This window comes from Convolutriloba macropyga, chromosome 12 (genome assembly GCF_964194025.1).
Source record: "Convolutriloba macropyga chromosome 12, txConMacr16.3, whole genome shotgun sequence".
NCBI lineage: Eukaryota > Metazoa > Xenacoelomorpha > Acoela > Convolutidae > Convolutriloba > Convolutriloba macropyga.
In genome coordinates, this window is record NC_134479.1 from 18,212,668 (window position 1) to 18,226,710 (window position 14,043).

A 14,043-nucleotide genomic window follows, 5' to 3' on the forward strand; every position below is an offset into this window, starting at 1 on the left:
ATTATACCAAGAAAGACATGGATCGGAAGCAAAGAAACTTAATTAATTGAGCTTCACTTCGTCTTGTGAAAACTATTGATTAACATTTAAAAATTGTTAATTAATAACGTTATCATATGGCAGCTATTTGTGGTTACTTAAAAACCATATGTGTTTTTAATTTGAAACTTTTAATCTAAATCATCCGTGAAAAGACATTATCAAGATTGTTTACAAAGAACTGATGAGATCTACAAAAAGGCGTGTGAAATGGAAAGGAAAAACCATATTAAGTGAACATCACTTTTGCTTCTCGTTTGATCATCACATTGAGGATCTTATTGATGATGACATTATTTGCAAGCGTTTTGTTGTTACGTAATAGTTTTTTGTGTTTTAATTTGAGAGGGCCAGTTGCATCTCTTCTCAGAAGAGTTAAGAGAACATGAATAGATAAAAAGATATTTAGGTCTTAGAAAAAAAATAATGTTCAAACTTCCATGTTAGAGTACAAACATATGTTGAAAAAGTTGCACAAAAATTTATTCGATGTGAACAAAAACGCGGTTGTAAATTTGTAGTCATTGGTTAAGATGAAGTGATTTTGGACTTCTTACTTGCCCTGTTTTTACCTTTCCCCGTTTTACTTTGCCCTGTTTGCTCATTCAAAAAGAATGGAGTAATGCGGTTATTCGGATTCTTCATTTTCTCCATTACGAATTCTTCAATTTTTATTATCTTACTCATAGACATTATTTTACCTAAGGATCCAGCTACCTGCTCGCAGAATTCTGGATTCTTAAAACACCTGAAATTAATACCTAAAATGTATTTCGGCTAAGTTTCAAAGGTCAAGTTTCACTAACCCCCGCTTACTTGAGTATCAGGTCGCAAAAACCCGGTACAGATGGGTCGCTTCACGCAAGGGATGAGGGTTTTCCAAATCCATAGTAAAAAATTCAAATGCGTGGTCGGTTAAAAAGTTCGGCGGGGAATCAATCGCTCGTTACATTTGAGTGAATATCCAAAAGACTGTATTGTCTTTCCAGGAAAAAATTCCCGATTCGAATACTCAGTCTCAGATTTTTTTTCATAAACCTTGTGCGTTTTATAAAACCTTGTGCGTCATAAACCCTAAACATCTAATGAGCACATTGTCTATCTTAAACACAGGCATTTTATTTACAATTTGAAAAAAACCCTTACATGGATTTATATAGCACAATTTTATTTAAAAATGACCTAAGACCAAACAACTAATGAATGTAATGCATGATTTAAGAAAAGGCCGTAAAAAACTCAAAATGCAGAAGCTTTTGAAAAAATCTAAAACTAAACTTAAAATTCAAGAAATATCTGTCGATTTTGCCATTGAACCAGATTTTCAGCTCAAAAGCTCAATTATATCAACTTCACAAAGTTACATAACAGTGCAGCGTAGATAAAAAAAAGCGAAAAATGCACCGCAAGCCAAAAAAGGATCCACAAACAGCAAAAATTGGTCGGTTATACCATTCTGTGGAAACGCTACACGGCTATTTTACTTCAGCTTTTCTGTCAAAACGGCGCCTGAGCCCATTTTACTTCCATAATACTCACGGTAAGAACCCCCTTCGAATCGTATTAAGGACCAGTAGAAAATCAATACACCGTTGGTTCGGATAAAATCGACGCGTATAAACTTATAGTATGAAGGTGATCAGATTACAGCTTCAGAGCGTTACAAAATTAAGCCTTAAACACTTGCTCCATTTTATCAAACTATTGACCAATTTTCAACAAGATTCATTGCAACAATCGGACTAAAAGAAACTCTTCTAAATAATTGAGAATAAGCGGCTCAAAGAATTCATGTCAGCAGAATTCACAGGCACGGTGATGCCCAGAAATTCTGTATCCTATTTATTTTATGTTTGCCCAACCGATGCTATTTTTTTTACTGTACAGTAAGTTTAAAACCACCAGTATCTTAAATACAAAGCTCCTGCAAAGAGTACAAAAAATCCGACGCCAAATTTGACGTAGTGAGTCCATGAGTTCAAACTCTTTGCACTCTTTGTGTACTTGGCGGACATCATGGAGAGATTGCTGGCCTTGTTGTCTAAATCTGAGAGCTTCTCGCCTCTTTGGAGCACATCGTCTATGTTCTGAACCATTATCCTCTGGATTCCTGTAACCGAAACTGGATTAAATTGACTTTCGTTGTAGACCTAGGGAGACCTGGAGAGGGCGTCAGAAATACGGCTGGGGACAGAAAACGGCAAAACTAAAACCTATCAAAACAAAAATTGCCCTTTACAACATGAAGCTCTGTATACTCAGCAGCTCGCTGAAACCACTTCTAAGGCTCTATAAGAGCTAATGCCCTCGGGCTTTACCAATTTATCCTTTTTTGAGCACGGAACGTCAATTGATCAGACAAAAAACCTATCAAGCAAAAAATCAAACAAGACCAACGGGAAAGAAATTGCTACAAAATTGATACAAATGTCGTATGAGAGCAATTAGTAACAGATGATTAATGGTTTTTTAATTATCGTAGAGTATTTTAGAAAAGGTCGGGTAGGTGGTAGGAAGGTTGGTAATAGAAGCCAGATCACGTTCAAAGAGGCTATCCTCACTGTCCGTGAGATGGCGGGCGCATTGACACAACATAAAAGGGGGAGGCATCGATCCCAAACTTATTCTGCGTTGTCTAGCTTTTAAGTCACTCGCAGAGTTCTAGCGGATCTGCAATGCCATCATGCTTTATCAAGCTTCCATCGCCGAATTGTTATGAGTAAAAATTATTTCCCGTTAAAGCTACGAGTACAACTGAAATAATCATTCAAATCCATAGGACAAAAAATCGGTTTCAGAAGATCAACAGGACCCAAACAATTGCTATAAACTCAACTCTTTTAAAAGACATTATTAAACATTTCTTCAATTTTAATCTTCAGTCTTCAAATCTTCAGTTTTCAATCTTGAAACCTTTTCTGAAATCTGACTTTGATTGTGCGCAAAAATGGAAGGGCAGTGTATTTATACCTTGTAATTCGGTGCTGACATTGACGAGGTTTCTTTTGCCTCTACTGGCCCCATCAGTGAACGACTTCTTGGCCCTCTGGATATAAGCATCGAACTCTATGAAGGCATAAGGTCGACCCACGGAGTTATACCTACAAACAAGGAACATAACCGACTAACGTCGGGCGAATTGCTCTCAAACGACCGGCGAGCGGTTGGCTTGGTCAGTAGCTAGCCACGGGGGGAGGGGTGCACCGGGGGCTGATGGGGGCAGCACTGGGTGGGGGGGGGGCAAAGCGCGGTGGGGGGGGGGGTGGAGCCAATAGTGGGGGTGGGGGGTCAACAAAGGGGGGGGGGTGTCAACCTCTAAGAACCACCCCTCACACCATAACTATAAGTATAAGTCTCCAAGACAGTTTGAGCAGAAATAGACCTGAAAGGCTCTAAGAGCACATAATGCCCGCTGGGCGCTACCTGTTTAACCCGTTTTTGAGGACGAAAAGTCAAAAGCGTCAGACGAAAAATTGGTCAAGCGAAAAATCGCATAAAAAAAGACCGACAGGACTAATATAATTGCTACAAACTTCGTTTGAGAGCAATTAATAATTGCTACAAACTTCGTTTGAGAGCAATTAAAAACTACAAATAAGTGCGACGCAAAACAAAACAACCAACATGAAAACAACTGACATGCCCTATGTTTAATAACCTCTGTAATGATTTAAAATTCTTTTGAAGACTTATTTGCATTGAGACAAATGTAGATTGAGACAAATGTAGATTGACTTTGAAAAAAATGTAGATTGAGTATTATATAAACTTAGATGGGAAGCGGTTTTAACCAATTTTTGGAGTCGTGATTGAATCAGCTCCCAATTTTTCAGAAACAAATTAAAAACGCTTATCATTTTTTTATACTACAAAGTTGAACCGCAATTAAAAAGTAAAAGTCTGCAACTGGGTTGTGAGTTGTTTGTAAAAGCATTGAGCTACAAAAATTTGGCGGGTAATTACAAATATGCGAGGGATTTGAAAATTGATTGTGTTTCTATGCATTTAGTCTATGGCCCGACCAAGAAATGCCATTCGTGCTTCAGGATTTTAACGTATTTTTTTAAATAAATTTTTTTCAACTGCTTTTTTGCCAAGAATTTGTTTATCTTTCTCGCTTTTAAAATGTGCAATAATGCGAAGAACTTGAAACCAAAAACACCATCATGTCGACCATAAAGGCATCGCTCCAATTCGGTTCACAGTCCTTAAGTATTCTATCACATCTTCATATTAGAGCTAAAAGTATCTATGTTATATCTGGCCAAACGCTTTGACACACGACATTATTAGCTTCAAGCTCCTTTGAAATGCTTCACTTGGTATTTTCTAAATGTATACATTTTAGCAGTATTTTCCGAGGGTTACAACAACTTTTCGCAAAATAAGCAATCCTATAGACCGCAAGCACATTCCAGCCAAAATTTTACGAAGACCACATACACAACAGCCACGTCTACCTTAGTTGAAAACTACTCAAAAGTATTGAAACAAACTCCTATCGTTGGGCGAAAATAAAGCGCAACTTTTGTTTAATAAGAAGAATAAATGGTGGCTGCAATTACGCGTCAGTGTTTTTCCTCATTAAGTAGGCTGGCGAAATCCTGTACTTTGACTCGCTTCTTTTCCAATAGTTCCGCTAAGCTCTATAAAAATTGATGCAATGACGCGCGTTGTTGACATTAGCACTATTGAACTTGACATTAAAATCTTAACATGGTTTTCAATGGGTTTCCAGACAGAGTTGCGATTAGGCACCAGCGATTGTTAGCCTTAGGTTAGGAACAACGCAATAATAAAGTTATTACCAAAAAACATTTATTTGAAAAAGAATTTCTTCCCATAGCAGTCTGCCAAACAGAAACTTGGACAGAGACCAAAAGAAGAAGTAAACATAGAGTGTTTGCATCTAGACGGCTCTCAAAAAGTTGTAACGGTTAAAGGAGACTGATTGTTTAGATACAAATCAGTTTAGATACAAATCAGTTTTGTTAACGGAGACTGATTGTCAAAGAATTACATAAAATCAGTTTTGTTTCAGACGACACACTCTACAACGATAAATTTCTAATATAGGTTTGTGTGGACCAGCACTCACCATAATGGAAAGAAAGCATAGTCTTCAAAATGGTTCTCAAAGAGCGAAAGCAAGGCAAGTTACATTTGTTGTTCCCTAAGGCTCAGTGTCGGGACCACTTCTATTTCAATGTAGTGTTGGGACCACTACATGTCAATGATACCGAGGAAAACTGCAGCAACTTAATTTTGACACTATATGCGGAAGATACTGCTCTGCAACCTGAAAAAAATATATACGATAATCTGCTTCCGGACGACATAACCTAGTTGAATATATTTCTTAGTGATAAAAAACAATAAATTTTGACAAGAACAACTTTTCAACCGATGAGAAGACCAGCACTGAAGTCAGACCTCGAGGTGGTCTCCTTGACAGTCATCCAAAACTTTAGGAACGTGTGAAAGTGGATAATTTAAAATTGACAAAAAGGTTCATTTCATGCATCAAACAGTTCTTATGGGTTTTCAAGTCATACGTGCAACCTGTAGTTCAATATGGAGTACTAATCTACAGAACTATTCTACTGATTGAAACAAAAAAAGCAAATCACTCGAATAATGTGCCAAAAGAAACCACGGCAATCATCTGTTAATGAACGGGACAAGTATGAAAACTACCTAGGAAAGAAACTGCATGCTTATGAAGTATTGAAAACTTCAACTAAAACAATCTGACGTGAGCATATGCATGCTACCTTTAACAGACTTATTGATGATCTTGAGTTTATTAATAATGATCTTGAGTTTTTCGTATCACTAGTAAAAAGACAAAGGTTATGGTTTTTGGTACGATCCATAACAATTCTTAGAATATTGCACGATAAAAACTCTATAACTTTTTGTTGTAATTTCTCGAGCAAAATACAATGCTTCCCAAAGGCATCAGCCGACTAGGCGTAAGAGCCTTTTGATGTCCTTTCAAGTGTGTATGTAAATTAGTTCTATCAATGTTTTATCTAATGTACCTACTTGAGAACAAGTTATTATTAATTGCTCTCAAATGACGGGCGAGCAGTTTGAGGGGGGTGCCCGTGCGGGGTTCTAAAATGCCTGGAAAACTGCCCCCTCTTACCATAACTTCGTTGTTCTTAGTAGCTTCGCTGAATCGTGTACACTTAGAGAATAGTAAAGCTAACCAATAAATTGCCTGTTTGCACCGTTTTTGAAAACAAAAAGTCAGACACCAGAAACTACCAGACAAAAATTTGAGGTAGACGTTGAGTTGCATAACTTATCGATGAAATAGTTTGTTCATGAATACAGCTAAAACAAAAGTGGTGTAACTAATATTTGGAGCCAAACTACCTTTTTCCGTAGTTTAGCAAAATGAAGAGTGGCGGAAAAATGTAGTCTAATCAGCTACACAGTGGCATAAATAAAATGCAGCAATTGTAATTGCGAGGAAAGTTGATTAATAAAATTCACCCTCTCGGGGTTGTTGACAACTTCTCGCTGGCGATGACAACTGTGTACGGCAATGTTCATTAATAAATTGTAGGAAGTGACATTCTGTTTCCTTTTCCAACCCCATTGCTTTCAATATGCTTAATGACCTAAAACTTGCAAATATTACCAAACCAATTTCTCACCCGACTCAAAATTGATCGAAGAATAGAACTAAGTCGTTCAAACTCAAGATGAGCGGTACTTTTTACACATTGTGTTTTGTTGTCAGTCAAAAACTTCAGGCAAAGAAAGTTGCAATGTGTACCTTTGGGCGTATTGTGTTATGAACTGTGTAGATATGTCTTCTAGGAACTCAAATGCCAGTCTCTTTGAGAATGTCCTCTCGCACAGACAGAGGAAACACACCTCATTCGTGATCAGATAGTGGAACAAGTAAGAGCCGCTCTCTGAAATAAAATACTGTTAAATTAATTGTATATAAATTTTGTTGAGAAGGTATTCCCAGACGCCACTAAAGCATTAGATTTATTCAACCTGAGCAAACGCGCGATATACTCAAAAGCAAAATGGGAAGAAAGCATATCAAATCATATTAAGAACAAAGCATTTTTTCACACTTCGCACTTCCTTCATTGTCACACTTCGCAGGTCAGTCTCTTATTGGAAAAATCTAAGATTATAAATAGCTCTATCTGGTGGTGTTTAGATATGGAATATAAAAATCGGGGCATTGTTGACTTATCACGATTATGTCGTACGGTTCAGTCAAAAAGAGCCGACGTTAAAACGCCCCGAAACAGGACCTAATCCAAAAAGCCAAAAACAGTAAATTGTATTCAATTACTAAAAATTGTCAGTTAACTAATACAGAGAGTATTTGCTTAGGTAAATTGATTTCATGTTCGGTTGTGATAGTTCCATATCAAATCCCATGAGCCGCTGAGTAAGGGCCATGAACCGCGAAAATTTCAAGAAAATTATTTATTAATTCGATTTGTTTCTTTTACAAAAAATATTAAAACTCACTCTCAAATACTCGGTTACGATTGGGTGAGAATTTGCTATTCTCATTGCAGAAGGCAATTTAATTGCCTGCAAAACTTACATTAATTTATCGACTAATAATTTTCATAAATTTTCGGCTCTCTTTCAATCGGCTCCTTTCACTTTGGCTCTTACAGGTCACCGGAAAAACTATATACTTTGGAGCTAAACTTTTTGGAGCATTATGTTCGTCCACCCAAGGATTAAAAAATTTATTCTCAAAACCTTTTGTTAACAAATTTCTCGGCCTTCATACAATTATGATAGGCAGTGTAACGAGATAAACTTGTTACTAGCTATTACAATATAAATAAAGCTTTCCAAACACTCTTTTACATAAACTAAACCGCTTTCAGAAAGGAAAAACCAAGAGACTTAACGAGAGTCAGAAGTTGAATGTACTCTATTTGCTTTTGGAAGTAACGATTTCCAAAATTCTTCCTACGAAAACAGGGCACAAAACTGTAGCGCTAAGACTTATCCAAAATAAAGTTGGCCCATTTTGCTGTCTCTGCGATCCTTCAAAATTGAGTCCAGTTCAGCTTAAGGCTAAACTAAACTACAGTTATGTGTTTTTCAATGGTGTTATTAACCATTCTTCTACCAATTGCCTCAAATGTTAAAGATGCCGCAGAGTATAGTTGGACAGTGTTTTTTGTTTTAAACAATATCTAAAAAGAAGACATTGCAGACAACTGGCCCACTTTGCCCCTGCTCACAAGCCATTTTCCTCCGCCCCATCAAAAAATTGCTGAACTGTTGAAGAATTAGGAGGAATGCAACGTCATGCTTTTAAGATGGGAGACAAACAGCGCTTAAACAAAGAAATAAAGTGACACTCAATTACTCGTGCATAAAGATAATTCACGCTACAAAGACAAAAAGCAAAAAACCCCAAATAAATTAAAAGATTTTGAGAAAAAAAGTCATTAACTCACGGTCTGAAAATTTTCAAAAAAAGGATTCCCAACAACAACCTAACAATTCAGCATACTTCAAGGGTATCTAAAAGGCATCCGCAAAAGGGTGATAGAGAAAAGCGCCTACTTTCGATCAACTCTCACAGCTTTCGAAAAAAAATCCTTTACTTTCTAGCCCCCAACAACTGTTGTTTTCGAGGTCGAAATTGGAAAAGTTTGATCAAAACACAATATTATGAAACCAAAGTAGCTCGACGGCATCGGAAATACGCTTCATAGAAATTTGTCGCCGGCGTAACCTAAATCTCACAAGCATTTTCCCAAAAGCACGTTCTTCCTGACTCTTGGAAATTGTGTATTATAGTAGCAAGTTTCGAAAATTCTGACAGGTCACAAGCAATGCAATAAAAGCCAAAAACACTGTTGTGCTAACGTTTTGATGAAATTACCTTTTGTTTTGTTATACGTGTTTGTCAGGCAGAGCCTCTCGTTAGCTCAACAGGCTTTTCGTCATAATAGATCAACAATTGCGCCAGCCATTTATCTCGCTCTTAGAAAGGTTGAGCAAGTCTAAAATGGTTTGACAAGTACAAGAATTATTCGACAAGCACGGGTCGAATGGTTCCACGAGTACAAAATGAAGACAAAAGCCACCTCAACAAAAATCGTTGTTCTCATTTGAGCAACCAACTCATAAGCTCATGAAATTTGCAATCTATCGAGATCCTATTTCTGAACAATTGAGAAGGTACCGTAAAGTGAAGTAAAATAACATTAATTTGAGAACTCTGTTACGAAGACTACTCAAGCTGCAGATATTAAACTTTTATTATACACAGAAGTGCACTATCTTCCGACTTTCATTTCGCATGATAACGATAGAGCACCCTTCACAGACTTGAATCATAGCATTTATATCGAGTCCAGATTACACCAGTTCGTCATTTACACTTCCGTGTTTTATGATCTTACCACGATTTGAAACACTCATGTGTCAGCTTCAGAGTGCCAAACTTTCCTTCTCACAGTGCAAGATTTTATAACTTGCGAGTGTGTATTTGAAATATTCTTACGTGACTTTGCTGATGAAGTCCCTTCGCAATTCTGAGTTACATGTTATACCGCTACACGGTTCTCAATTAATGCCCGATTTTCTCAATGATTTAATCAGAGTACAGAAATTTATAATTGAAACGAAAACATTGCATTAAAATCTGGAACTATATATATGATGATCTGGCATTCTAGAATTTACCACGGTTGAGTTCTGGCATCTTGAAACTTGCATGTGCGTGTTTCGACAATTTAAGCAGCTTTGATATTATTTAGGAAACATCATAATGTCGGTGAATTCAAATACGTTACGGCTTCGCATTCATAGACAGCTCTCGCGTATAGGTCATCAGTGCTATTAAGGACGAAGATACTCGTGTTTTCAGAGTTACCTAAAGAGCATTGTTGGGGTGATCTGACAGTTAGTCTTTTGAGGAGTTGTTTGGCTTGATTCTGGTACTCCACCAGCTCCCTTCCCGTCTTCTCGTCCTCCTGAATCGAGGCAGAGAGAGGCAACCCATCAGTCACTCGACCGATAAATGTCAACAAAATCATCTGAAAAGATTTATAAACTACAAATATGCACATACCTCAACCTTGCTAACGTAAAAACCTTATCTTATCAGATGATGTGTAGGGCGAAATTTTAATAGTGAAAAATATTGTAATGCTCAACTTTTATTGGCAAGACTTTACAGGTCAGAACCTTCATCTTCATGATCTTTATTGGAAGAATTTTCCCATTCCAAGACCTGAAGTATTTGAATTTATGGTGCCAGGCCTGACACATTCTGGCACATGTCTATGAGCCAGATTCTGTAACAAATTCGATTCGATCACATTAAGCTTCTTGAATCACAGGTACGGTCAACTAGGATGTCAAAATGCAGCAGATTTTTGCATCAAGATCACTTCTCCAAAAACTGCTGAAAAAATACTGCATATTTATAATTTCAGCTACAGTGCATGACCTTCATCTAACTGTATCTATTTTTTATCAAGTTCTGTACGGCAATTCAAATTCAATTACTTATTAAAAAGGCCTAATTAAGAAAATTTGAACAAATCTTAAAAACAGCAAAAGAGGGGTTGAAATTGAGTTTATCAATTTTTCGATTGTCTATCACATTTCTTACGTTTTCAGCCACTGGTGAACAACGTGGCTGATAATGTATGACAGACGTAATGGTAAATTACATCATATACACGTCAACATTTCTCGCGTGTTCAAATTATGTAATGAAATTCTGAAGAAAATAAGAACTTCACAGCAGCGACAAGCAGAAGCTGCCTTAATGTTAATTTATTTGATTGCATCAATTGAAAAACGCAACCACACATCATCCAAATAATTAAGATTTTCATTCCAAAAAGTCAAAAAGGAAACTTGAAATGAAATTTGGAGTAAAGAAATAGGACCAACTGATAGTCAAACAAATGGCTTCTTCAAAGATGATCAATAGCCCAAAAACAGACACATAAATCATGTAAAAACCTTGTCATCGATACGAAGTCGTGAGAATCGTTACCACAGTTTCAAGTTTCACAAAGAATATCAGATTCTTACAAGCCCAAAGAAACTCGATTCTTTTTTTTCAATCTGTCCCTGTGAACCTATATGCCTTTTGAAACTTCCCATGCAAAATAAGAAATAAACATAACCCGACTCACGTCGGGCGAATTGCTCTCAAACAACCGGCGAGCGATTGACTTCGTCAGTAGCTAGCCACGGGTTAGTGAGGTTAGATTTAGCTTAATTGAAGGGGTGTAAGGTGAGCGCAGCGGGGGGGGGGGGGGTGGTGCACCTGGGGGCTGATGGGGCAACAGTGGGGGGGGGGGGCAACGGACGGTGGGAATGGGTTTTTGGCTGCACGGGACCCTTATGGCCTCTAAGAACCGCCCTTCACACCATAAGTATAAGTCTCCAAAACAGTTTCTGTGAATCGCATACTTGGAGAGCTGAAAGACTATAAGAGCACTTAATGCAGGCTATGCGCTACCTTTTAATCCCGTTTTTGAGGACGAAAACTCAAATGGGTCAGAAGAAAAAACGGTCAAGCAAAAAATCGCATAAAAAAGACCGACAGGACTAATATAATTGCTACAAACTTCGTTTGAGAGCTATTAATAGCAACTGAAAAAAACACCGAAAAGCCGCAACTTACAGTTCTGGAGGCAATTCTAGTATGAAGAAACTAATTTTTATAAGACAAATTTAACTAAATTTTGTTTACTGAAATGAACCGATAAGCTTTGCATAAGAGTAGAGTCAATTGCTTCAGATTTCATGCTATATTTAAAAGACACAATTTAAAAAGAATTATAATTTAATAATTTATTGATAATTATTATACTAACTAATTTTTTAAATGAAAGAGCGTTTTCTACGAGCAAACAAAAAACTACAACGCCAAGCTGTTCTCTCAACATGAAATTCACTTTAATTTTTTTTTCGATATAGAGAGACTTATACAGTTTTCTTCCAAACCTCTCAAAGAATACCCTTGATATCATAAATGTCTGCCTCCTCAGGCGTTCCTCAGCAGCTCCGATGAAAAGTAGAAGTATATTTAGAGTTAGATAAAGCTCTAAGAAGCTGCTCAACTTAATATCCTCATCGCTTTAACAATTTATCCCAAATCTCAAGAAAAATAACACAACTTTCATGTGATCAAAAGCAAATTTCTACAACAAAACGGCCATGCGAACACTGTTCATTACAAAAAAAACACCAACAACTACAATAATTACCTCATTCCAGAGCAATTAATAACATGCGATCATTTGATCTATTAACACAAACAACGTTCAGGGAGCTTCCGAAGCTATCAAATGCTCGGATAAATGCAAAAATATTCAAATTGGTCAGACTAAAGAAAAAAGACAAAACACACAAAAAAGAATGGCATAATAAGGCCTACAAGACCCGCCATTAAAACCCTCATTAGAGATCAGTTGAAAACTATTTATGAAAAAAGGTTTTTTAGCTACGGCTTTTGAATAGCCTAGGCAAGTCTGTTCAGGACATGGATTTTGACTTCGAACATTGACTTCTGTTTTAGAACGCTGACTTCAGTTTTCAAACATTGGGATTTAAGAAAGGCTCAGTTACTAATACCAATTAATTAGGAAATCCTGGCAAAACGCAATGTCGAAAGGTCATTTTGAGCAGCTTTCTTCCCATAAGAAATCCTTCTCTCTATCTACACCCCACCTTTCGGCCTGGAGTAGTACCGGCAATTCTCAATTACTATGTATTGGTAGCTAAGCTACTGTTATTGTTCAATGTTGGAAAACAAAAGCTAACGTTCTAAAACAAAGTCAGTGTTGGAAAACAAAAGTCAACGTTCAAGTCATGAACAGACGCGCTTCATTTAACAAAAACTTGTATAACAACAAAATTCGTCTGGTAAAAAGACCACGTGAATAAAATGATTGCAACAAATAATAATACCCTTTGCGGCCTCATTCTAAGCCATAGATTGCCAGAATATAAATACAGAAAAAGAGTGAATAACCTATTGACTAACTTTAGACGGCATTGATTCCCGAAGCTAGAAATGCAACCAACAAGTTGGAAATGTTAGGGTTCTTGAATTAACTGTCATCAAGCAAGCAATGATTAACTTTGAACAATGAACGCAGCCATGAACATAATTCTAGGTATTTTGAAGCGAAACATGTCGTTTGCAAAATGAACGAAACAGCCAGATCAACAATTGGATCATTGCGAGCAAACTTCAGTCAATTATGTTGGATAATGCAACATAATTGTCTTCGCGGACACAATCAGCACTAATCTAGACTCATGCGAGCAAACTGCTCAATCTCACAATAGATTCCGGTCTCTATGAAACTGACAAATTGGACAACGGGCGAATGTCATTAACTGGAACTGAAAGAAGTTGCACTCGCTTGCAATTAACCCGCCTATATGGCTTTGAAAAGCAATCAATAGGTTCTTTTTAGTAAAACACGACAAGCGAAGTCATAGGTTCCACAGTATCATAGTCATAGTATCAACAGGAAGGAATCGAAATGGGCTTCAAAAAGTGTATGAGAAGAACTCAGAACTTCCACTAGCGCTGCGAATGATAACAGCTCTTACATTTCTACAAGATTGACTGGTTTCGATTCTTGACCTGGTAATTGAAAGAGATCCACATCAGGAGGGAATTAATTGGAGGCATCGCAGGTTTCTACAATGACAGTTAGATCGCCGGCAGAGACACGTCCACTTCAAATCTTAATTGCTTGCACCTCAGCCGCTCATAAACTTCATTTATAAATGGGATCAAAACTATGATCTCGGCCGTCAAAGAACAATGGCTTTTGAAATCTTTGTTTCAAACGTTGGGAGAATAATCGCATATAATAACTACATCAAAAGCAAATATCCAGATTTATACTTCAAACATCAGAAACGGGAACATTTTCAACTAACAAAACAAAAACGAGCGTTGATAATAGCAGATTAAATTCATAAATTGCACCCGTGGCA

The 14,043-nt window shown here is 37.1% G+C and overlaps 1 protein-coding gene across 1 annotated transcript; it reads right to left on the bottom strand.

Moving 5' to 3' along the window:
- Positions 1 to 1,277: 1,277 nt before the first annotated feature.
- LOC142351256 (vesicle-trafficking protein SEC22b-B-like) lies at positions 1,278 to 13,099 on the bottom strand. Its single transcript, XM_075403405.1, has 5 exons — positions 13,073 to 13,099; positions 9,935 to 10,097; positions 6,830 to 6,971; positions 3,010 to 3,140; positions 1,278 to 2,149 (listed from the first exon to the last, which is right to left on the bottom strand). Exons 1-5 carry the CDS (start codon positions 13,082 to 13,084, stop codon positions 1,932 to 1,934), a joined length of 666 nt encoding a protein of 221 aa, XP_075259520.1. The 5' UTR covers positions 13,085 to 13,099; the 3' UTR covers positions 1,278 to 1,931.
- Positions 13,100 to 14,043: the final 944 nt, after the last annotated feature.

What these genes read in the sequence shown, in the direction of transcription:
- LOC142351256 (XM_075403405.1), bottom strand. An exon ending in ATAACACAATACGCCCAAAG is followed by an intron (nt 3,141 to 6,829) that starts GTACACATTGCA and finishes CCTTGTTTGTAG; the next exon opens with GTATAACTCCGTGGGTCGAC. An exon ending in TGTCAGCACCGAATTACAAG is followed by an intron (nt 2,150 to 3,009) that starts GTATAAATACAC and finishes TTTCGGTTACAG; the next exon opens with GAATCCAGAGGATAATGGTT.